This window comes from Haliotis cracherodii, unplaced genomic scaffold (genome assembly GCF_022045235.1).
Source record: "Haliotis cracherodii isolate W230 unplaced genomic scaffold, xgHalCrac1.p SCAF_1, whole genome shotgun sequence".
In the NCBI taxonomy this organism is placed as follows: Eukaryota; Metazoa; Mollusca; class Gastropoda; order Lepetellida; family Haliotidae; genus Haliotis; species Haliotis cracherodii.
The window spans coordinates 48,540,947-48,567,718 of record NW_027266264.1 but is presented as its reverse complement, the minus strand read 5'-3'; the positions used below and the strand labels follow the sequence as shown (position 1 = coordinate 48,567,718).

General features: G+C 38.1%; 1 protein-coding gene across 2 annotated transcripts in view; it reads left to right on the top strand.

Moving 5' to 3' along the window:
• The window catches only part of LOC139478817 (neural cell adhesion molecule 2-like), a 94,207-nt gene extending 67,705 nt beyond the window's left edge, over positions 1-26,502 (top strand). Inside the window, exons 2-7 of one of the 2 annotated variants that reach the window (XM_071261486.1) lie at positions 6,717-6,844; positions 16,907-17,120; positions 21,250-21,273; positions 21,717-22,007; positions 23,311-23,334; positions 23,952-26,502. In XM_071261486.1, the coding sequence (XP_071117587.1) occupies positions 6,717-6,844; positions 16,907-17,120; positions 21,250-21,273; positions 21,717-22,007; positions 23,311-23,334; positions 23,952-24,058 (788 nt within the window). In that variant the 3' untranslated portion in view covers positions 24,059-26,502. Of the gene's footprint in view, positions 1-6,716; positions 6,845-16,906; positions 17,121-21,249; positions 21,274-21,701; positions 22,008-23,310; positions 23,335-23,951 lie in introns of both variants that reach the window. The other variant, XM_071261480.1, reaches the window with a different exon arrangement.
• The last annotated feature ends 270 nt before the right edge of the window (positions 26,503-26,772 follow it).

The following is a 26,772-nucleotide window of genomic DNA, read 5'->3' as shown; positions in this document are numbered from 1 at the left end:
CTGCAATAATTCTTTGCATCTAAAGCGAGTCACTTCCTACATGACAAGTCAAACTGATTTCACGTTTCGGAATCTTTCAATTTTTTATCCTTGTTTCTCCGACTTTGGGTTTCACCTGCTGCCAGTGTTCATAGAAACTGAAACCCAAGGTCTAACTTTCCATTACAAGAATTGGCAGAGTTCAAAAGATCAATTTCTTCCTGAGACATACTGAGCTTGATACTGTAGTCACTTCGTAACTTCTTAACCCTAGAAGACGGTTCATGACGTTTCGGATTTCTCTCAAAAAATCTTTTTGAGCACATGTTTTTTATTCTATAAAATGAATCTCCTGCTGAAAGGCGTCTAGAAAGTTTGCACAATTTGATCCTGCATTCAGATACGAGATTAAAACGTTCAAGAACAGATCCAGGCATGTTCCACATTTGAAGTGAAATTGTTATCTTAACTTCGTCTTTTCATTTATGCTGCGGAAATACGGTATTGATTATTCTCTTGAAGATTAAGTTTTTATCCGAACATGTAAAATTTAAATCATTATTACACACTTTTCCTCCGACATATTTTCGACGCTGTTACGTTGGGAGTATAGGATATTGATATTTTGTCTCTAGGACGAGCTAATATCCACAAATGGTTTCACGTTAACGTAAAGTGATAAATTCTCGTACTGACAAATGCAAATGCATGTAACGTTTTCATATTACTAAGTATGAAGGCCCGTGCATATAAATGAAGTGGGCGCTGTTTCAAGGTTGTAGAAGACTAGTTTGATGATAGGCATCATTTGATTGTGATTCGAGACTCACGAGTGCATTTTGGTGGAACATTCAGCTCAGATCGATTTGTGTTTTCTATCAAATGTCCATATGAACTTCGTGGAGAATGTAAGTCACATTCTGAATGCTTTCATGTCAACGCAAACAAAAGTGTTGTATTATCTTCTACAAATCACACATAAACTGTTCAATATGTGACTGAATCAAAATGTTCCGTTGCGTTATCGTGGTATCACTCACTTATGCGTCTATACTTACAGCTGCGAACGACAAAAAATAATGATCTTGATTTGCCATATTTATCATATTTCAAGTCAGTTCAATGCAATTCATTAATCTTCTTTGTCAGAAGCGTACGTCAAATGACCATAATATTGGTTAATATGTTATGAGGAAGATCTACTAGAGTTATTATGGATTTCATATTGAATAAATAATCCATGATGATTGCCTCATATTATCTACATCTCATTTTGTGATTAGTGAAATTCGAACATTTATGTAAAACATCTAATTTATCTTAGTACAGCACAAACAAACATTTGTTTCACATTTTAACACCTATTGCATCATAAATGGATAATAAAGTCGCTGCGACTGCGCTCGGGGTTACAATATTCCAACTTATCCAGACAATAGAAATAGACCATCGAGGCTAGAAATCTATCATCTTGGGTTCAAATCCCGGTTCTCCCCGATGATGTTTCTTTTCTTCTCGTCAGCACCATATTTGTGATCATGGGTTTGGCCATGTGACAAACGTCTGATACCTGCATCACTTTCATCCCGCATTATGTTGAAACGCCATGATAAATCTCAAATGATGTTGAAAGCTGTGTTAATCCCAGCTCTCTAAGTAACATTCACTCGCCAAGCGCTGTGAGTGTAATGAGATGCATTCCGTCATATCGAGATATCCCACTGCCCCAACTGCGCCTTTGTGATCATAATATTCCCAAATTGCGAAACGTCGGTCGTGTCAAAGTCCATTGTATGCATATTAAAACTGGATTTAGAGATACCAGTTAAACCTTCATTTAGATTCATTCGAGGGATATGTTAGATGAGATTGGCAGTTGAATGTACACTAGTCGCGAACAAACTTCACAGAAGTTTGGATGCTATGACCGACGATCTGACACGGGATGCTATGATATGAGGATCCTATACTGATGATGTATTGAGACCAAGAGAGGATGTTTTGAAAGGGAGACAAAGTGGGGACGATAGCAGACAGGTGACGTCAAAAAGTGACAAGAAATGACATATACATGTATCCATATGGAACGCCATTGGTTGACGACCAAATGAGGCCGCCATGATCGTTATTATAGCTTATAGCCATAAAGTTGACTTGTGGGGACACCATGAAAAGATGAGTAGACAATTCGTGGAAAAATGCATGGCATGTAATTACAGGAGTACGCCGGGGATTGCTTTTTCACTGTGTGTTCATAATCATGAACAATCGAAAAAAGACTTCATTGTCCCTGCCAACGGTATGAAAAATGAACCACACTATACTTATCTTTTCTTCGCCCACGTTAAACAGTGATATCTCGTAAGCAGCGATCGAGTAGTTACATATAGATTGAAACATAGTTCTCAGGTGACATGGCTGTTATATCTGTTGTATTCATGTGACAAAATGTATATGTGATATGTGATCGCTGGCCTTTCTTAACGTTCAAACATGGCGTGTCGTGATGCAACCAAAAGATCACCACGCATTGCACAGATGGTGCGTTTCATCTGTCGGCCGAGAGTAGTTATTTCCAGCTAGCATTGTCTGTTTACACATTACTTGAGTGGCAAGCTGCAAGAAACAATGATTACACTTACTCCAGAACGATACAGTCATGTGAACGAGACAATCGTCACCGGTAGGGGAGTACATATCCTTATGTTTGCGAAAAACGGTCATTGAAATGGAAAAGCATCTTCTACAAAATAGTCACAAGCATAAGACAGTTGATATATATTTTACAGGATTTTGTTCGTTTTTTTCCGTCATATAAGTAGAAGAATATTGTTTTGCATACAGCCATCAAATCCGGGCCCTTAATATAGTCTGTATCAGGTCAAACAACCCAAATACCTGGAAAATAGTTTTTAGAGTGAAACGAGATGATCACTCTACAAATAAACCCGTCAGGCTTTAGTACTTGTAAATGCCTATCCTCGACATATGAAAACACGAATATAGAATTGCTGCAAGTTAAATGCCCATCAGTGTGGCTGTTTGTTGATGTACTGTTTAGCCACAGCGCAACAGCTTACAGGTAGGCTTTCTTCCATTGCCGTTACACTACAAGAAAGTAAGAGCCTATCTCGTCTCCGAAACACCGAACTCTGAACGTTGTTGCATCCAAGTCACTGTTAATGTTTACATACGTGAAATGGTTTGGTTTCTTTGAAAGATATGACTCTTCTGCATTATGCTTTGGAAGAACAGTATCTAACTTGTATTATTGTATTTATAGTCCTTCCAAGAAAGGTTTCACAACCTCATTGCTATCATGGACGTACAGGTGTATAGTAGTCTTGTGGGTCACATTGGCATGCATGGCCATGCCCACGTATCCTATGTTCAAGTGTAACTTGGGATAATATGCACAATGAAGTGCAGACAGTATACTGATCCACAGGAGAGCTGTATATTGTGTGAGATAATATATGTAGTGTCATCCTATCTTTACTATTGCCATTAGTCTTGGCACGAAACTTTTGCCATAAAGCCCAACCTGCCCCATTTCCCAGTGGTCCATTTATTAACCTTGGTCTGGTGGATATCCCTTCCGAGATATCCTTCCTCTCTATTGTTCTCTTGGGACAATCTTCGCTCAAATCGTGTCTTGTATCTATTAGGGAAATTCACATTGAAGGACTTAAGTCGACTGCAACATTTGGGTCCATGGTACCCCGTACTAGATAGCGAATATTTAGTGAGATAACCGACTGTGTGTGTAGTTTGAAGAGGATTTGATATGTTTGAAAATGTAAATCTTCGTATGAATGACATTATAATGTTTTTTTTTGGTAATATTTCGTGTTTGCTATTTTACTACATGTATAATCTCATGTTAGTTTGATAGATGGAGACAGGTTATTAACTATTTTCATCAAGTTCAGAGGTAATATTTACAGCGATCCTGTAATTGTTATGAAAACAACTTATTCAGGAAACTCAGGGAAAATCTTCATTTTTGAAATGTATTTCTTAGAATGGGTCCACAGCATTTCTTTTCAGTATAACCGGTAGTACTGCGTCAGTATTTTCTCCAAAACAGAAAATGTAGTATATTCAGTGTTTCTTCCACAAAGCGACCTTTTATAAACGTGGCCGCAAGACCAATACTAAACCATACACTTTCGACAGTCGTACTCCTACGATGCTTTTGGGAAGTGTACCAGCTATATCTCAATGGGAATTAATTAATCGAGACTGAGCCAGTCAAACTTGTGTTTGACATTATTAGCAATGTGACACGCCGTCGATTTACAATGACACGCATCCGATTTTAGTCGTCTCTTAAGACACCCATAGTGTAATTTGAACCTATTTCCCCCAATTCCATGGAGTTATCCAGATACTAGTACTACTCCATAAGGTAAACGTTAAATGTCTTCATCCTAAACATGTTATGCCTTGTTTGATCTCCAGAATCAGGTTGAATAATAATGTTTCTGTCAAAACAAGAAAAGACTGGATAGAATTCATTCAGCCAATATGGAGACTCAAACACTGAACTAAAGTTACGACTGACCAGTTAACGCACTTCCTACACGTTACCGCTAGTTATTAACGCTGTGATGATGAAGCGTACCAGCGCATACACTATAACATTTTTAAAGATACCAACTTCGTTATTGTCTCAGCGACTTCTACTTCTGTCCCCTTCGTCAGGTGAAATATCGGTACAAACAATAAAAAAGATGCTTGACAACGACTTTGAAATTGAATATTGTTCTGAAATTTGAAACAACCGACAGGATAAAACATGGGCTCATTCATACACAGGCTCATTCATACACACGCGGGTTCGAGTATTCCGGTGATAGTAGACTAGAATAACTCTTCTGTCCTACATACAGTTATTGGGAACGCCGAACCTTTAGGTCTCCACATTCTTTATATCAAAGAACCATATGGAAAGTACCGGCTGACCCAAATCAGACGGATCCCTGTGGTTGCACTGTTATCGGCGTTAACAATGTCATACTGATGCCGCTAGTTATAACACTGTCACTGCGTATTTTATAACCTTTACGTCCTTGACTTGTCCGACGTGGCTAGTTTTCTTTGATGGCCAATATCTCCTTAAAGGCTCCTGCTGAGGAAAAGAGGATAGGTGTAATCACGTACGGCACCTTGGGTATGATGTTCAGAGACGTCAGTACAAGGGAGACAACTACCATGATTACATTAATGACGTCACGTTAGGTCAAATTAGTTTGGTTAATGTTGAACCTATGAACGAGTGTATTCTATAATTATTCATCTTGGTTCTCAGTTGGAGAGTTCGAATTAGTACAAATAACTATTGTGATTAATTCCATGATGGTTCCAAACATTTTCAAAACAAAAGAAATCTTAAACTGCGTTATATATTTTGCGATACATGCTTGCATAAAAACGTACCAGTAAACTGATGTAAATAATACTATTTTTGTGCAAAGATTGGGTTTACCTTTATATCTTACCCTACGCATCTATTTTAGATTATTAACACGAAAAGGCCATTGACCTTTATTTAATGAAGAGGAATAATACATGACTGTATTTTGTGCATATTTCTTTAATATTCTTTTTTTAATATCTGGTTTCACAAACGTTGAATGATATGTTCTCATATAGTGACTTGAATTAAATATCGGTAACTATCGCAGTTTCTTTTTACTTTCGCAAAGCTTCCCACACAGTTGTATCAAATGTGGCCTTAATCGTTTAGCTCAATATCGACATTTGTGTTCTGGTCTGTGTAAATTGAAATGGATGGTAGATAAATATTATTAAGGAAAATAAGCCTTGCAACACACCATGTTAATTGTTTAAAGTGTTAAAGATTGATTGATGAATCGTATTTACTTTCAGTACTATTGGTTGGTGTTTGGTGTTTAGGCGAGCTCCTAATCGATGTGTGAGACAATGCATTCAAGAATTCACACATTGCCGATACTGTCCTGTTTAAGACTTAGATCGCAGCAATTGCAATCAACATTGTGTTCTCCGACGTAATTCAATCAATTGCGACAATAACTGTATGGATATTGGAAAAGGAATTTCGGCAATCAATATGTTTCATAAGTGGTCCTTTCGCTAGGCACGTTACCGGTCAATACTAACATTAGAAATGATGCGGGGGAACATGCACTGCAAGAAGACATTTTTCAATGCTTCAGATTAAAAGAATCATTTTCAGGTATCGACTTCGGTGAATGATCTTGTTGACACTGTATCAGCAGTTTGCAGTTTAAACTACTCTCGGTTGTGGCGTGCATGTACCTGGCAATGAAGGATTAGGTTATTGCTTCTTACGCGTAGGGCGACTTTCTCGTGTCGGAAGTAAATAAAGGCCATTATGAATGGTCAGTCTCAGACACAGAAGGAATAGAGTTGCGACAAATCTTTAATGTTTCGTGAGGCTGGAATTGACTTGACTTTGTGGCTACTGACAGAACCCACCAGTGCTAATGTACACAAATAACGAAAGAGTGTCCACAACCTGAATTTACACCAGGCAAAGTCTAGACAGTCATCCTGGTTATTAGCTATCAGAGGATTCAGTCAATGATGTGTTTACTGCTGCAACGCCAGACTAAACGTACTACAATGTAGTGAATATTTTACGCGTTGGGATAACGCAGCATTGAATCACATACTTCTGTTATGTATCAAAAGTCACTGTGTCAGCGAATTGTGTTTTATCTTTTCAGTTGGGAGGACGGATCCTGAAATCCGAATCATCGAGCCTGAGTTTAATGATGTTCCGGAGAGTCTAACATATAGTAAAGGAGAAACAGCCAGATTATTTTGCTCTGTAAGCAATCTTGGAGAACGAACGGTATGTGCTACTTGTATTTAGCTGACGTTGCATAACATACATGTTGAACTGTGCTTGTCCTGAGTTATAGGAATTTTCTAAATATGAAGCTTCCCATATGATGAATTATGTTCTCAAACTAGGCGGGGACACAACAGTTACAAAAGGTCACGTTGACACACTTTGGTGATCATGAGATGAGGTGAAGTGGGATCTTACGTCGCGTTCAAGATTATTCCACATATATAGCGACGTGCATGAAGGCGTGGGGGTGTATGTGTATGTTAGTATTAGTCCGGACTAATGTCGATTTTTATAGTGCTAGCCTACTGAGATACCATGCCACAGTTTAACATGAATACCCAACTCAGATATAGTAAACGGACTCCGAGCCGACCTGTGCTTGTTTTAGACCCTTAATGCCGAACGTCAGGCAGAGTAACAACAAGTACCATCTTTTAACGTCTTTTGGTTGGAACAAACCTCTGACTTTCCGTTATCTGGACAGACGCTCTGTCCACTGGACCATGCAGGCAGTCTGACAGTGAGTCCTGACATACAAATAAGTGCATTTGTATTTTGTGCATCATTTTCTTGATGGAAGTTGCATCCAGATCAGATGGCCAAGATACGCTCACTTAGAATGAGCAGGAAACAGTTGGGTTACAATACGTACTCGCATCGTGAATAGTAAAAAAGCATAATTCTACAATGACATTGATGAATGCTTGATTCTGATTGGTTAAAAAGGGGTTTCCATTTTGCTACGGAAACCCCTTTCGAATATATTAAGCCTTTTCACAAAAAAACGTGGGTATGAATACATAGATAGCCTACATATCGATTCATAGAAAATGGCTGCCAATCGATCACCCCCATATGAACTGTAAAACATATCTATATTTCCTCTAATACACGCTGGGTCTCTAATACCAGCCAGGTCCCTAATACACGCCGGGTCAAGGGCTCTCGCGAAATTAATAGACGGCGTAGCGTCAAATAGAGGAAATAAGTTGGTTTGATATCGAATGTTTTGGGCGTTCTAGGCCGCAACCCTGACTGCTTCGATGATGACATTAAAGATGACATTTTGCATTCAAATGAAATGTTTATGAAACTGTTAGAGAAATGTTCTATGGTGACCAGAATCGGAACAATTCAAGCTATTTCCTCATTTCCTCATTGATACAACAGTGAAAGTAAAATATAACATTATAAAAATTGCTTGAAAAAACTTTATTCATGACCACACTTTGTTTACAAACCTCTTTTCTAATCGATATTCGTTGCCATCTCCGTCAACCACCACCGTTAGAATTTGGCAGGAGTGGATTTGAAAGTCCTTTAGAAAACACACCCTTTCGAAAGTCCACAGCTTATCAAACTTGATGAAATTCATTTCAGAACACGCACAATTAAGAAAATCATACAGATCCACTATTTCTGGGACACAAATGTCTAAGTTCTGTCACTATTTGGCTTTGGATCCGTGAAATCTTTAAATTAACAGGTCACACTGAGCAGATTCCTCGTTTCAAAATATCCGGCTCGTCTGCAGCTTAAAAAGCGGCTGTTCAGTCACACTCAGTCACATTGGTAATCATATGGCTCATCGCGATATGGCTGCCATATTGCCGATGCGATGAAAAATTTAAACTCACTCACTAATCATATGGATGTACCAGCAGGCTCGATCAATCCCAGATAATCTACCTGTTAATGTTGAACCACATATAGATCCGGGTTGTCATCCTACTTCATTCTATAACTCGTTACGGAGAATGAAAACACAGATTGTCAACCATTGACAGCTGTGAGGTGTGAGTTACCGTGATGTAGGTCAAATTCTGCCACATCCAAGTTAGGGGTGGAGAGGCATTTATTTTGATTTTATTATTGTTTACTGGGGGTAATAGCTAACTACTACTAATAACACATGTTAAATGTATAATAGAATGTTAATTGATAAAGTTTGCTGTAGAAATATATTTGTTTTGCATTTTAAAACCCTTTTCTATTACCCGTCACCCCTACAATAGAAATGATGGCATGTTCGATTTCCAAGAAATGACACTCTCTCACAAAATTCCGAGAAATGACAGTCAGTCCACAGTGTACAACAGTTTGGTAGAAATTAAAATATCTTTCTTTGGACTTAGTTTGGAGTGTAATTTGTCAACTTCTTTTGAAAAACTATGTATTTTGAACACTTATTATGAACTACTCACGACTATGGTGTTTTTAATCTTGAACTTTAGTAATAATTGTTACATATATAACTACCTATGACCACTTTTCGGAATGTTCTAAGATTGCAGACCTGTGCACCTGTGTTATTACACGTTGCAAAACAGCGCCGTTTTCAAAGCGTTCAAAATTCAAAATTATAATAAAGAGGTAACTATTCTACAGTGGGACTACATCAAATTTCAAAACACAGTAGGTTTATCTCCTAATTCATACACTGTTTGCTGATCAATAATGTACCTTCAGTTCATATTGTTAATAACCCAATTCTATTTCCAATAACTTACAACCCCCCGTGCCATTCGTGGCAAAATAAATAGCTTCCCCCATTCAATTGCTGATTTATGGGTGTATTTTTCAAACATGAAAGAAGGCTACGCCAGAAAATGATACCCAACTGTCAATTGTTACGACGGATGCTTCATAATTCAAGATAAGAGGACCTAATTATGAGGCCCGTTATGTCCACCCTGACCTACATGCTAATATGCGTCAATAAAACCATTACACGAATTATTGTACCGACATAATTCTATATTATGTATCTTGATAAAAGATCAAATGTTTGCAGACCTGTGTGTTGTGTATCACTCTCCACAGACTGTTGTCATAGCTGTCTGCAGCGTATTGTGTCTTCTCATAATTATGTTCCTGTGATGCATGTACTAGTCACTTACAATTTTAATGTTCATGTGCTTCCAATCAAGTCGAGTGCCTATAGTGTGATTGTTAGGGTAAACTCTTCTGCCTATCCACATTTGTAGCAGAACGTTGGCTCAATTTTGTTAAGTAAATTGTAGCAGGTGAAACTTCATTCAATGGGAGTATGAATGAAATTATGGCTTTGCAAATATCCTTCCAAACAGTGTTTTTGAGTTGATACCAATTATGAATTTTTTTACAAAATGTAAAAAACGTGCAGCACAGGATCCTGCATTTAGGCATGCAGGCCCCCCTGCGGAATGGGTATAAAAATCCACATCAACGGCTGTTCATACAGTCCTTATACCGGCAGTAGGGGCGGTGACAGAATGCCAAGACTGAATGCAGCTCAACGGAACAACGCCATTGGGAGATTTCAAGCTGGAGCAACTCAGTAAGAGGTGGCCAGGCACAAACTTTGGCGTATCCAGACAGACAATCTCCGCACTGTGGACCCGATACAACAACACCAACAGAGTTGACGACAGACCAAGGTCAGGAAGACCAAGGGCGACAACCCAAGCACAAGATCGATACATCCGGCTGCGACACCTCCAAGACCGTACTACCACAGCCACGTCTACAACCTCACAGATCCCTGGGGTACGCAGAATATCAGATCAAACGGTACTCAACAGACTGAGGGAGGCTGGACTTTTTGCACGAAGACGTCATCTGGCGGACCGTCTGCTTTGGTGCCAACAGAGGGTTAGATGTGCACGTGCGAGGTGGAGAATTTACTGACGAGTCTCGTTTCCTTTCCACACGTGCTGATGGGCGAGCACGTGTCTACAGACGTCGGGATGAACGTTACGCCCCCAACTGTGTGCAGCAGGTTGTCCCATTTGGCGGCGGGAGTGTCATGGTCTGGGCCGGAAATCATCACGGTGGTAGGACGCCTCTCGTGCATGTGGCAGGTGCATTGACAGGTGTGCGTTACAGAGACTTGATCCTACAGCCTTACGTTCTTCCTCACGTCAACGTTCACTGCGGACAGTTCCAGCAGGACAACGCTCGACCGCACATTGCACGTGTTTGTCGGGACTTCTTACAGCACAACAACATCCAGACATTACCTTGGCCAGCCCGGTAACCAGATTTGTCCCCGATTAAGCATCTGTGGGGACGAGTTGGATCGACGCGTTCGCAGAAGGAATCTACCGCCCCAAATACTTCCGGCGCTCCTTGATGCACTTCAGCATGAATGGCAGCACATCCAACAGCGTGTTATTGACAACTTGATTGCATCTATGGGTCGTCGGTGTCAAGCGGGGATTGATGCGCGTGGTGGGCTCAACCGATACTGACATTTTCTGTACCCCTGTAACATTAACTGTATCATGTACGTGTGTCTGTCTAGGTGACACGATTAATATTTTGAACATTGTGTACATTGATCTCCAAACAGTGTTTCAATTATGTTTTCTGTGTCCTATTTTGAAACAATCGCATTATATTACAATTTGAAAGTCAGTGTCAAGTTTCTTTTTTTTGAAGAGTATATTTGTTGCAGTTGTTTGTTTTATATATATATATCATGAATTTCCGTACTTCGCCTCTTATGTCACTTGTAAATAGTTATTTCGAATGTCAGATGCATGTTGTGATGCATGCACGTGGTAATTAAGCGATAAAGTTATTCACACTTTACACTTACACTCGACCGAATGTGAATAAGTATCCAGCCTGATATATCGCTGTAGTCAAATTGCTACGTTTGTAACTACATCAAAGTATAATATCCAAAGTAGATGACAAAAAGAATATTATCCCATTATCATGTCTTCATGTTGATTATATGTTAAATGATTATATGATTAAATGCAGCGTATAATCAATCAGCTTAATTCTCATAGAAGCATAGGCACTAGATTTTGCTAGGAGTAATTGGTACTTTATATCTGGTAGTTTTATTGCATTTTGATAGTACTGTTTGAATAATAGTGTTACCTCTAACACGAACTGAGAAGTGGGACAATATGAACAATTCATAAATGCAATCATTGTATTTGGAAGAATGGTCTTGATGGCTTCAAGGTACATGTATGCGGGGATATCCCTCTACAGTTTAAGCAATATTTCAGCTCGCCTCTTTACCATATAATCATATATTTTCTTCTGTGCAGTTTATTGGCGTTGTGCTACGCTTTGATACCAATTATTGCAGTAGTCTGACGTATGCACTGCTGATGAGTAAATAGCGTTTGGATGTATGTATAATGGTTTACCTCAGGTGCACACTGAAAAACGTGCGCATTTAATGACATGTTTCTTCAGATCAGGGAAGTACAGGGTATCATATGTCAGCACACATGGACAATACACCATGAATATTTTCTATTTTCTGCACATTGGAGTGCAAGTCGTAAGTCGATACTCGTAAACCACAAATACGAAATACAACTGAGGAGACCTTGGCTATGTTACGTTGCGGTAGGCAAGTAAAAATAGAAACTTACAATGTACCACAGAATAACACCATGAGCGTAAATTTACAACATGCAATTTGGATGCGCTGGGAAATAAATTTCCTTACTTGTTTTTCTTAACGAGTTATTATGTTTAATGTTCACATGGTTCAATAAAATATGAAGGCTTCTCTAACTATATCTTTCACATGCAGCACTTGTATCAGAAAAAGATAAATCTGCTTTAATCGACTTTATCTTAGGCTCATATAAAATACCGTCCAAGAAGAATTGATTTGTACAATATCAAGCTAAGATATTTCCACACTGCCAAACGCCCATGCTGAATTGGCTAGGGGATGTCGTAATTTCATCTTTAGTTAACGCAAATGGAAGTGGCAAGACATACAGAAGCACCTCACAAGAACCGCCGGATATCACTGCAAAGCTTGACACGCCGCCATGAATAACCATCTTCTCTGGTGCCCAGGTTGTTATGCCCAAACGAGGCGACCTGAACCGATGCCTGGTCGCAGTCGCTGTATGCTAAACGTAACATTTAGAACGTGAACGTTTTATTTCATTTTCTTCGTGATTTATCCGCATTGGCAATGATTTCAACAAATTTGTTCACAAGTTATCAACAGATTGAATGCAAGTGAGAAAGCCCTAAATTACATGTCAACTCTAGAATGAAACGGACAATCTGGTGCTCCATAGTAGGATTAAGACTGCTGTCAGCTGAGAGGAAGTTATCTTGTTTTAATCAAATCAATGATGTTCCGAAGTGGAAACAGTGCATTTCGCCTTGTCTTTGCTAATCCCGTTATCTTCCTGCAATATTCGGAAATCCGATTTATAGCCCAATGAACAAAACTATCGGTCCATTTTAACTCAATATTTGGAAGGAACAAGACATGTGCCAACTTGGAAATAAGAAGCACAAACATAATGTGTCTAACGGGTCTATTTCATTCCAAATATTCCTTTCTGGCTACCCAGTTATTGGCGATGATTGACGTAAAGGGATGCCGGAAGCACATTCACTGGCATGATTTTCAGGATTACAATAAAATTCATTATGTCAATTTCAATAGAAAAGACTTGAAATGGTAAAGTACCGGAAAGATGCAATTTGCTTCAGGCTTTAGTTGTCTGGATGGGATATTGTGATAAGAACATATTGCCATGTGGTAAATACTGTCAGAAACCCTAATGCGGCTGTGGCAAGTCATAAAGCCCATTTTCGAGGTGTTTCTATTGGAACGGAAAAATCACTGCGGGAGAGAAATATCACCGTCCAACATGCATTTAGGCGTCTCCAGTTATTATTGGTACGTTCATTGCTGTTTTATTCCCTTAATGTTCTGTAGTGCTATGTTAAAGTACGACTGTGAGATTGTTAACGCATCATTGCGAATTAAGATCGCTTTGTGTAACAAAAAAAGGAAGATAAGACTGAACATTGGTGTCACAGAAATCGGTAACGTATATCAATAGTTGCATCATCACACCATAAATTGGACTGAACTATATGCTTAAGACCACATGTCAATACATGGGAGTATACGTTGTGCCTTCGGAGAAAGTGCATGAATTGATACAGCACCAATTACCAGGACAGTGTGTTCATGAATCCATGTTGTTTTCACTCTCAGCAATATTGACATGTCACCAGAACAAAAAGTAACACCCATATAACGGCAACGACTGATAATTACTACATATTTCTCGCATGTGTTGGCTGCGTGATGCTTTCATTGTAAATAGAATAGATGATGAAGAAATGTATGTGGATAAGTATAATATTGTTTTTCACTTCTTTGTAACAAGGGCCGCCTCCGTGGTCTAGTGAGAAGAACGTCTGGCCAGAGAGCGGAAGGTCGGGCCACGTCATACCAAAAGACGTTAAAAGATGGTACTTATTGTCACCCTGCCTGGTGCTCGGTATTAAGCGGTTAAAAACAAGGACCGGTCAGCTCGGAGTCAACGTTTCATGTACAGTAATAATTAAATAAGTGGAGTAAGATAGAACACAGCCAATTAAAACTGTAATTAATTAATTACTACACTTATTTAATTATTACTATACTGAGCCTGAGAGTTAGAACTTTACTGTGCAATTGTGTAAGTTTAATGTAGATCATATGATAAATAATGTGGAACTGTAGATTATGCTATGCTTAAACTGGATTTAAATTAAGAAAAGGTTTCACAGTTTAACATAGGATTGCATGAACTATTCATCGTACGTAAATATAAATTGTCGATGCAAGGGAATAACCAGTCTAGATGATCAACAGACACCGATTCCATTTGGTGTAAAGAGCGAAATAGCTGTAAAAATTATATGAAAGGACCACTGAAAATCAGTGATGACAGCATGTGTTCGCGAAAAGGGTAAACATGTCCTGCCCTACCGTTAGCACGCGCCATTCACACAATTTGCATAAAAAGTAAGGTTTTATTGCCTGACGACGCAAATCAAGAAAGGTATGGGTAGATCTAAGGTTGTATGTTATGTTACCGACATAGTATGGTACTAGATCTCAAAGGCAGTGCTGTATCTGCAGAACTACATAACGATTCAGTAAGTAACACACGATACCCAATTATTAAATACGTTTAACCCTACACATTTATCTATATTTGGTTCTTGATTTCATTCATGATGCGTTGCAACCGAGACCGGTTTCTGTTAGACTCATATGCCATGTGCTATGTTTCATGAATGATTCATATTCGTACGCATGTCATTGTTGACACCACAGGTCAACCGAAGATATTGACGCTACTTGCGACGAAACATTATTATTTTGTGAAAGGAGTCCTTTCGTTCTGCAATTCATGCCTTTTTGATTAGACGTTTGGTTTCTAATATTTGATACGGATGGAAGAGTCATATAAAAAAAACGCCGAACATCAAAACAGTCACCGTGAGACTCATTTGTGTCCTATAAGGTGTTCTCCCTGCAACAGTTTAAAAACATAGAACCGGAAGGCGTCTCAAGTGTCGGATCATTTGGCCGTCCTTCAAGATATCAAACAACACTGCATTTTAAATAGAAAAATGACATGAAACCTAACACAGTACACGTTCAGACAACAGATGCCTTTATCAGATCACTGAAAATTCTTGCCTTATTTTCACCCCCCTGAACAAATATAATACACAAGAGATGAAAATATTTTCTTGCCATTTCCATAATAAAGGCCATTTTGGGCAGTTTCGTTTACCAGCAAGGAATTCTCGGTTATAACAAGTAGCGGGTCTATTTCGTCTGGAAGTAATTCCCCAAGAGGACAACCATTTGTTTCTACATGACGTTCATATATTCATAATGACCGCCAGCTGCAACTTGTCTTCATTACAGTTTGCTTTCAAAAGGACCAACATAATTTGAAATTGGAATAGATGTTCAGACTCATTTATTTAAGATGTATCTATTATTCATTTGAGTGACATTTAAAATAAATATATGTTCCAAGGGAAATGTATGGTTTTAATTTTACAATTTACAGCAATAAGGTACCATGAGGGAAATTTCTAAAATCAAGTTAAAAGATTACATTATTTGGGGTAGTGACGGTCCATTGTGCGTCGTTTGTAGATGTACTTAGTAAGCTTTTGATGCTTATAGCAACCGTGGGTGCTGGAAAACCCCATTCAATTAAGGTAACATGTCAGTTCTGTTGGGCTTTTTTTTCATGATCAACTTTTAAGAGTCCTGTCTCGTGGGTTTTGTTAAATCTGCATTGTACGTTTTAGAGAGACTGGTTTATTCACCTCAAATAAATCCGTGTTGTTGCAATGTTTCTAGGGACTTGGAGGAAATTGATTGAAATTGGATTTACATGTACGCAGAAAAAGTTTCCCGGAGAAACTATTGATAACCAAGACGTCAAAATATAAATAACTTCTCGTCATGATCAGACTTAGCTTCAGCATGGACATTTTTAGGACACTTTGGCGTAGCAGTTGCAATCTTCATTGACTGCACGAAACCGTTTTATACTCAGAGTTCTTCGTGAGGAAGTCCGTCAATAGTGTGACAGTTTTCTTTATGCAGTGTCCATTTTCATAATAGGTATAATACAGTCAACGTATCTTAAAATGATACTTGATGTTTTACACTTGAAGAGAGACATTTAATTCATGTATGCGTGATCAAAAGACGATTTTTGATTACAGTCTGTGATGATTAATTCCGTGTACGATAAAGATAATAAATCATGCACAAAGTTGATCTCGGCTACTTGAAGGCCATTTGAGACATTACTTTGATGGACATAAACAACCCTGCCCACTCAATCTCCACTTTATGCCAAATGTTTCTGACCCCAATATCACAGGAGCTGTTTCTTCCCTTTCATCCATGTGTGAACATTTCTGATGGATAACTTTAATACTTGCTTCTTTGAGTGGGGACTTATTGGTATTCGTATCTCCGTTTGCAAGAAAAGTTGGCATCATTAGGTGAACAGGTTTAGAACGGTTTGTATTGAAAACATTGGTGTGACAATTTTTTATTTAAATAGTTACCATATTGCCAAAGACGAAAATGGAAAAAGGATCTAAACAAAATCATTCCGAAAAATGGGATTAAATAAAGACTGAACTGTTGCACAAAACAATTCTGAAGAGATGTGACTGTACTTAAGCTTCACGATAAATCAACCGATTTGAAAGTATTACAATTGATCAAAGTTTGTTCTATTTTTTCAGATTGTGTGGAGGAAAGTACCAAATCCTCACCCTGTTACAATTGGAACACGGACGTGGACGGAAGATATGAGGTTTCACGTTGACCACGTACCATTGAGTAATCAGTGGAACTTAATGATACAAAATGTCACCCCGGATGACACGGGAAAATACGAGTGCCAAATAAGCATGAGGAAGAAAAAACTTAGACAACATATATATCTTAAAGTAAAAGGTAGGTTGAACGCTCTTTAGATCATTTCTTGTAATTTACATTTGTGTAAAGACGATAGTGTCATTATAAAATGTATCTAACACCTGGCCTAAGTACATCATAATCGAATTCCCATTCTGCATACGTCAACACTTTGACTTAATGTATCTGGTAAAACAAACACTTCATTCAAGTAAACATTGTAGTACTCTGTTTGTGAAACACAAAGCCCACACGTGAAATAAGCGCTTGCACCTTTAAGCTGGACGGGAAATATTTTTCACCAGAAACAGTTATCACGTGTATCAATATGAGATTGATGAATGCATCATTTTACAAGGAGGACTTATTGACATAATGACAGACACATACCTTGATACCCCTGATTATGCATCATGATAATATCCAATTGCCTGGTAGTTGGTACTTTCATGGATGCCGAGGGGCGTGTGAAAAAACAACATACAATTTTGTTCATAAATCAATACTATATCACATAATAGTTTCGACTAAGTATCGATGAATGTACCAGAAAACGGTTTAATGTTCTCTGCAAATTACACCCACGGGAAGTCCCGCTGTATTGTGACAGTGATGCTATGAACAACTTCTTAACTAAGAAATTTCAATATTTCACTGTCCGCTTATTCTCAAAATAGAGCCAAAAAATAATATCCAGATGAGGAAGTTCTTTTGAGGCACATTTATGTGTACATGTCATATACGAGCAGTTCAATGTTATCTCCATCAAATGGCTTAACATATTATACATATGATGGGACCCGGCCCTCAAAGGATCTCAAACTGTCAGATTGTTTATTTCACTTGTTTAAGCGACGATCAATACCTTTTGTCTGAACAGTATTTGATGGCTTATAAATTACATTTTAAACACAGTGGTATTATTTCAAATAAGCAAAAACCCGGGTTTAAAGCAGATGCTTACATATTATGTGTAACACGTGTGTGTCAAAACTAAACAGTAATCCCACTGGGATATAGACATATCGGTTCTTCAGAATAAGTATGAGGAACATGCCTGTACAGGACAGGACTAATTTGAAGAATATATTGATCCATCATCTCAAACGTTCAGATCTATGTCAGCCGCATGTTTGCATCCAGAATGTTGTAATTGTGGAAGCCCACCAGAAAAATATGTTTATGTTTTCTCCAAAACATAGTGGTCTATGCTATGAGCTACATGTATGTATAACCTATATTCGCGCGAGTTTTTTTCCAAAGAAGTAAAAGACTAAGACTTGCATCGTGGTATGCTTTCTCCTACATTATGCGACATGCTGTGACACAAGTAAAATACTGTTCAAAGCGGCGTTGAACCAAAGTTACTCAATGACTCATGTTAAACATTAGCAAATACATACATGTACCGAAACACAACATGAATACAGCAACTAGCAAACATGAATATTTGAACCCTGCATATAGTAAATTATGTGACAAATAATTCCGAGAAATGACCCTTAAATATTGAACGGAAAAGAACCTACAGTACCAAGACTTCGTAAGCCAGTTGGAGTGTAGTAGTTACGGTTGTCGTTTTATGTAGCACCAATGAACGGTCCCTGAATCAAATGTTCACATTTACGGCCCCTGAATGAGGCGTCCACGTACATCGACGCTGTTATATATCTGTAATATTGCTGACTACCGCCGTTCTTCATGCCAGTACACATAACAAGGAATGTTGTACTCCAGTGTGCATTATAAAAAAAAGTGAAATTGCGATTTAATTTCATTGTCAAATGTAAGGATGATTGATGGATAATCATTGCTACAAAGAGACTCAAAGGAAAGTATCACAAAAAGACCTCTTCAATCACAGATTATAATGAAAACGAATTTGACAAAACGCAAATATATATATATTCAATTCATTTCACAAATAAAACAAAAGTAAAATCATTGTATTTCAGTTTGAAACACTAGCGTACGATTATCGAAGATGGATAAGCATACATGTGGTGATAATGACGAGGAAAAAGGATTTGTTATCTATATAAATGTGATAGTATTTAGTGTTAAAATTCTACGAGGGCTGGTCAAAAAGTTCTAAATCTGACTAGTGTTCAACTACGGGCCGTAACAAAGTGGACTGGTCAATGAAGTACATTGTTTGAGTAGTCCATTGCAAGTATGTTTGGTATGTTGAGGTCGTTTGTATAATAATGACAGTCAGTTGAACGTGACAGGGGTCCTGAAGGACGACTACTGAGCAGTCATCAAGTTTTTTAACTTAAGAGAAATGAGTGAGTGAGTGAGTGAGTATGGTTTTACGCCGCTTTTAGCAATATTTCAGCAATATCACGGCGGGGGACACCAGAAATGGGCTTCATTAGAGAAATGTACTCGCCAAGAGATTCATGACCGTATGTCACAAGTGTATGGGGATAAGTGACTAGGCTATTCCGCTGTTAAACGTTGGGCAGATAGGTTTAAGACTGGGAGGACAAGCCTTGATGGACGTCAATTAATGGAGATTGAATCATGGAGCTAGAAAATGTTATACTGTCAGGTAGAAGTGCTACAATTGCTGAACTTGAGCAAAACACAGGTCTAAGCCATGGATCCATTGAAACTGTTATTCATGAACATTTACAGATGAATAAGATATCTGCTCGCCAAAGTTTCTAAATTCTGATGTTAAGGTAAAAAGAATTGTCATTGCCTGAGAACATTTAGAGCTAAGTGAGAAGAATGTCGTAATGTTCAAAAAGGAAATTAGTAAAGGCTGATGAAACATGGGTCTACCACTATGATTCCGAGTCAAAACGTCAATCCATGGAATGACATCATCCCACTTCTCCGGCACCAAAGAAATTCAGGTCTTCAAGGTCAGTGAAGAAAGTAATGGCCACTGTATTCTAGGATGCAAACGGTGTGCTGATTTGCTTCATCGCCTGAGAGATTCTATCAAAGAAAAGTGGCGACGAATGCTGACTGCTGGAGTTCTACTACTTCATGACAATGCCTCTTCTCGCATCTCTCTATTGGAGGCTGCTGTGCGACAATGTGGGTTCGAAGAGCTTCCTCGCCCTCCATGCTCGCCAGACCTGGCACCAAGTGATTACCACCTGTTTCGTAAAACTGAAAGAACACCTTCGTTGTAAGCGCTATGACGACAACGATGATCTGAACACTGCCTTGAATGGGTTTTTCAAGGTGGCATCAGAATACGTTTTGCTGACTGGATTTGAAAAGCTCCACTATCGATATGAGAAGTGTATTTAAAGCAGTGAGATTATGTTAAAAATTAAAATTAAAAACACTTTCACCATTGTTGGTATGGTTTGTTAGGCCTAGAACGTTTAGACCAGCCCTCGTATGATATGTTGCACACAGAACGATTGAAACATGTTACGATATGACGTTGATGGTGGGGTGGCTGGAGTTGGGGAGGGGGGGGGGGGGGGGGGGGGGGAGATTTAGGTGACTGTGGTGTGTCCTGTAGCCCTGCCAGAATCCACTCATCCCGAATTCGTGTCTGATTATGGATCCAGCTCTGCCATCAGTTGATAATATATGCAACATTATGATACTGTTATTGTCAAATCTGTCAAGCAGAGCAAAGTGTTTTTCTTATATTATTGGACGATGGCGAGTGAACTATCCCGATCCAAACCGTTTGCATTGTTCCTCTGTGAATATGCCTTCCTCATCAGCTATAACAACACACCAAAGTAGCAACGCAAATCAACGCTAAGCCATTCATATGCTTTGTCTTGTATGGTCCTTTGTTGACCCGGCAATCGATTTGGTTACAGATGAAAAGTGATAAATCTTTTGATATTGGATGCCTCTGCCTGTGTTTCTTTACATCCTCTCCCAAACCTCTACTTGCTATTTATTGCTTTTGACGGACGGCCATCATAGGAGTGAAACAGGTCATCCATTATCTGGTAATGACATGAAGGATGTAGAGAAACATTTCATCCTGCTATTCAACTGTTGATCCTGGGAAAGAAACAATGACAGTGTCCTTCGTACATGTAATAATGTTCATTCAGATATTTACAAAAGTGCGCATAATAAGTAGCATAACTATGATCTTTAAAGTCGCTGAAAGCTGAAGTAAACTGTTCTTTACAAACGATAATACGTATTAAACTCACTGTTGATTTTCTTCCAGATGTTCCAGTTAAAAGACATCCAGGTATGCTTAATCATCATCTTGAAACGTAGATGTTTGTCTAAAACTACAAAAAAAACTCACCTCGAAAATCAATCACAATTTTATTTTTTACAATGCCGTGTACATCGGATATATAGAGTGCATCTAGTTTTGAAACCTGGGCAAACGTCAATTATACGTTAGTTCTTTGATTTAAAGTTCGGCACCATGAAGTGTGCTATTCCGTAACCCGAGGCATACACTTCCTTAATGGCACAAGTTAATCAAGGTGGATTTCTTCACAACATGTCTTATTTTTATTCTCCTATTTATGATAAATATGAAAGTTGATACACTGATCGGAAATTAAGAAATATTAACTTTCTTTAAAACAACGTAAATATCACGATGTTTTTGTGTGTATGTTTTTGAAGATGTTACTGACTGGCTAATGGTTAACGTTTATTTAGATTTTTATGTTTCAGATATACATATCAGTGGTACATCGTACGTTGAAAAAGGAGACCATATTGGTTTATTTTGTAACGCAAGTTTCATTGGAAGTAATACTTATAACTTGGAGTGGTTTAAGGATGGTGACCTGTTTCTTTCACACGAACCACGAATATCAGTGTTGACTTTTGGTGGCCCTCCGAGTGAACGGAGGAGCAGTTTACTGGAAATAAGAAATTCTAGACCTTCAGATTCGGGGACATACGTGTGTCGTTCGCCTGAAATGCTGAAAACCACATCTGTCCAAGTTCACGTTATGAATGGTGAGTGTGAGTCACCAAACCAGACGAAATCAATTCAATAAACTGCTTATGTATGTCTTTAAATATCTCAGGTATATGTTTTAGTCAGGAATTCTTTTGAAAATTATCGACCTGTTGAAATGTGTAATTGAGACATATGTCAACGCAGCCTGCCAATACAGATTTATGTATTTATTATTCATTTACATGGGCATGGTCGATCTGATTTATACATAATGTACACTTAACATTCATATATCCCAAGAAAAGAAAATTACTTGGTAAACTATATTATAAAACAGTATTAGCCCCACTAAAGTGGGGTTGCCAACAAGCAAAACGTCATGTTTGACAGAAAGGTGGAACCGAGACATAGCACACAATCCATACATCTTCGATGGAATTCTTGTGTTAGTTGGTGAAACTACGACTAGCTTAAATGTAGCGCAGACATCCCTAGATGCAGTTGTTTGTAGAATGTGACGTTACAAGTGCAATTTCATAAATGGATAGAAATTGGGACATTGAAATACAAGCATGAAAGGAAATCTCATAAAACAGACACGTGATTGGCTTCTGGCTGCTGCCACTTTCGTTCCCTATTATTCACGATCTTCTCTGTCAATTAACTATCCATACCAAAAGATAGATCTGCAATGGAGTGAGTGAGTTTATGACCATTTTAAGATAAAGCACAGCGACTAGCAGTGTATCAAGCTGGGCCTCATTCATAAAGCAGCCGAAGCAACAGGATTGTTGTATACTTTAACGATGACTTTCGATAGTCGTAGTCCGCTGATCTCTTTGGTGAAACGGAGCTTGGGATATAACCGTAAAACGTTTAAGGCTTCAATCTACACAATCTACTTGACAGTATATGACACTTGGCGCTATTTCTACTGATGTCCGTGAGGAAACAGAGAAATATCTTACGATATAAATGGCAGTGATCTCCTCGTGTTAAATATGAAACAATATATTAGTCCTTTGCCTATAATGTAGTACAGATGCGAACTTATGTACAACTAATGACAAACTTCAAACACGCATTTTAACGTCGTGATACAGCTGCAAGCGTTTGTTAGGCGGTTATTTTCACAAATCAGCTTTAAGGAAAGGGCCGTTGGTCTATTGGTTCATGAATTGCTAAGTTTTGGCCAGTTACAACTCCGTGTTCCATGAATTTGTTCCATGTCAAAAATGAACTTATTACCATGAAATAATGAAAAAATAGATTGTCCACTTTAGTGGGTAAGCTTCAACAAAATAGTTGTCTGTATTACTATTTGCATCTCTAATTTCTTATTGTTATTTCTCATTTCAGCAGGCTCAAATAACGTAAAAAGAGGTAAGATGGAAGCTTTATACGTATCTGTAACTATCTAAATGTAACAGCCCTATATGTGGATGTTCTATTTAAATATAGTTCCATTTAATGTTTCATGTTAATTTATGTTGTCTGCTAATGTTCATTAAGATATTCGGATCGTTATAATGACCTCTACTTGGCTTAGAACACGCTGTGCGAGTACCAATCACAATATAACAGTTACAACATTCTGCTGATAGTCGCCTGTGCCGATTGTTTTATTGTATGAATTCAGGTCTGAACTGATCCAATTTATGTTTTGATTGCACCTCAGTCTAGGAGTATCATGGCTATTCTCGAAATTGTAGTTTAGGCTCTCTGACACCTCATTTCTTTCATGACTGACATTCTATTATATCACAGGCTACAAATAAATGCGCCTTCTACATCAATCGAACAATGAATCTTCTTAGACACAAAATATCCGAGCCCAGACACGACTCGAAGAGATGTTTTCAATTTTGCTGCTGACAGCAAGTTTCTATAGCAAACATCACATTGCTGAACCGACAAGCTTTAACTTTGCTAAACTAAGCATCAAGATATTGATATACTCACATCAAATCATGACTAAGTCTGCTTTATTTTATTTGCAGCCGGATCGATGGGACTGGAGAGTCGCGCCGTCGGTCTTCTTCCTCGAGATCTCTACCTTCTCTTCAGCTTCATCACTATTTTAAATGCCCACTGGCTTATATCCTGAGGCTTTCTCGTACACACGTTGGCAAGACGCACTTTGCCAGGGAGGATTCTCCTCAACAATTATTGGTTCAACACGGGTACACATACAAAACTACTGATAACTGTCATGCAAATAACAAAACTGCAGGATGGTACACTGTGCATGTAATACTTAGAAGAAGACGAACGATTGCAGATGAAGAATTTGATTGATCTCCTCTTGATCCTACGGATATCACTCGAGTGTAGTGTGAAGACTTTGTGGTATTGGAAAAGTGAAAATAATGGAAACATATTGTGAAGTATTCCAAGTTAAAACGAGGCGTTATAACGACGTCCTAGTTCTTGATAATGAATAGAAACGTAATGTCTGTAAAGATTGATGACATATTGGACGTTAAAAAACCATATTGTTTTCGACTTCATATAAATACCAGATTCGTAATCACCACATATTATTTTGCGAATTGATATTTCGTATCATGTCAAGATCTTGAGGCAGCGTAATATAATGATAACAATACACCATCTTCGACAATATTCAAATACTGTTTCAGATGATATCAATTTAAACCAGAAGAGTAAAAAAATAATATTCTTTTACATTTTCTTGAAATCCGAAGCGTGTCCGTAATCAATGCTGAAGAAGGGTATCAGTATATATTGCATTAAAAAAATGTCATTTGATCATATGACTGACGTTAGAGTAGTTGTAATAACTACTCGCGGTAGTGGATCAAAGAATAAATGAACAGAGCCAGACAGCGAAAAGTAAAACTCTAGGGTCCCCAACCATTGATTGTACTTGTACAGTGGGACACCGCCGGGAGGGCCTTATTGAGATTACCATGGAACCACATCTATGCATTTACATGTAAACTGGTGATACAAATTGCTTTTATTGATCCAAGAACATAGTTACTACGCAGAGTGTCAGGTCTTTGTCTGAATTTGCATCGAAACACAAGGACGAAGGGCTGGAACAGAACCCTCTGTTCATATTCGGAATTTCTGACATGGAAGGTTTTTCGTTGATGTTTCTAATGACCTTTTGCTTTAATGCAGGGTCACTGTTATTTACATTATAGTGCTCCGAGGAATCGTTAGGGGCCAGAGAGTCATGCGTTGGTCACCCTTCAAACAATGGCATGACGCCAAGACGTGCTTGAAGAGGACGTTTGCCTATTTAGGCACATTTGTGTGAACTTTTATGAGTGTTGAATATTTCATACAAACGGCCTCTCATATATTTTCCATGACATCAGTCAGTACTGCTATACTATTCATTATGAAAAACATTTCCGAGATGATGAGTTTTGATATACATTTGTCAATTTTGTGTGTATTCAACATTGAGATAACATGTTTATATTGGGTATATACATTGTACATAAATGATACTCATCTGTTATACAGGAATCATTTCATGCCATTTTACATCATTTCCGTCAGATTCATTGTCATAATCTTCAATATGGACGATAATGCACCTATCGTCATTATGAAATGAAAATTCACCACCCAGTGTCAACTCGATCATCATAATGTTATAAAACGTTGCCTGAACACATTGGTTGTATTAATATGATCAAACAGGAAGAGGACGATGATGCCTAAACAAGATATCTCGTTTTCTTTTCTTTGTTATCCACCTGCAGTTCACTACATGTGTGTACATGTATTCTCCGAAAGCCCGTACGTTATTGCAACCTGCAGCTGTTTGTCATTTTAACTTATTTTCAAAATTTTAGATTTGGTTACTACTACAATTGATGTCATTTATATAGTAACTGATGTCTGTATGTGTATGTATTCCAATGGTCGATGAAGTACGAACTGAAGTATTAATAAACAAAACTCTATCCTCAGCAGTTTCGTTGTTGCACTCTCTATACTGAATAGAAAGTACTATTATTATTGATATTCGGAATCATCCATTATTATCTTGGTTTGCATTTGACAAAAAGTCAATAGTTGTATTTTTGACAATTTAAAACTGATAAGCAGTGCAATATCTACTAATGATTCCGTTTTTAAACTGAGTTGTGCATCCAGGTTCTAAATATGAAGCCGATATCAGAACCTATACACCGACGTTTTAATTCAGTAACAAACATGCAAAATCAAATTTCTTACATCATTACGAACAATTGCAGGTACGAGTCACAATGCCGGTTACAGCATCAAACATCAAATCCGAAAGAACCCAGGGATTGTTTTATCCATTGTTTAGACCATGACCTGACATGGATACTCATGATTAACAGATATATTTGAGATTTAGTTTAATAAAATATTGGTAGTTCCATTTCAAGTAATTATGTATAAAGAGGTGTAGTAAGCGAAACATCACTTGGATTAATGTAAAAGTGTTCTTGAAAATGTATCTCAATATTTTCCTTTAAATATTCTGGGACTGACGGTTGTGTGTCGATGTAATCAAATGCATTATCTAAAACCTTTCGAATGTGGTCATTAAACTTGTCAAACAATCAAACTTAATAGATTGAATATTTTAGAGAATAAAACCCATTTCTATATGAACGCCTACATTTGTCATCTTTTCTCGCTTCTCTCGATTCCTTAATTTTTACTGGGTTAGAGTTCTTGGCAGGCTTAGTTGGTGGACTGGTCTTTGCCTATCGAGGTCGTTTGTCAACAGCTTCTTAATGGGACCGACGGAGCATTAAAGGGGAGCAATGCATATGCTCCCACGTCTGATGCCAACGTTCTGCC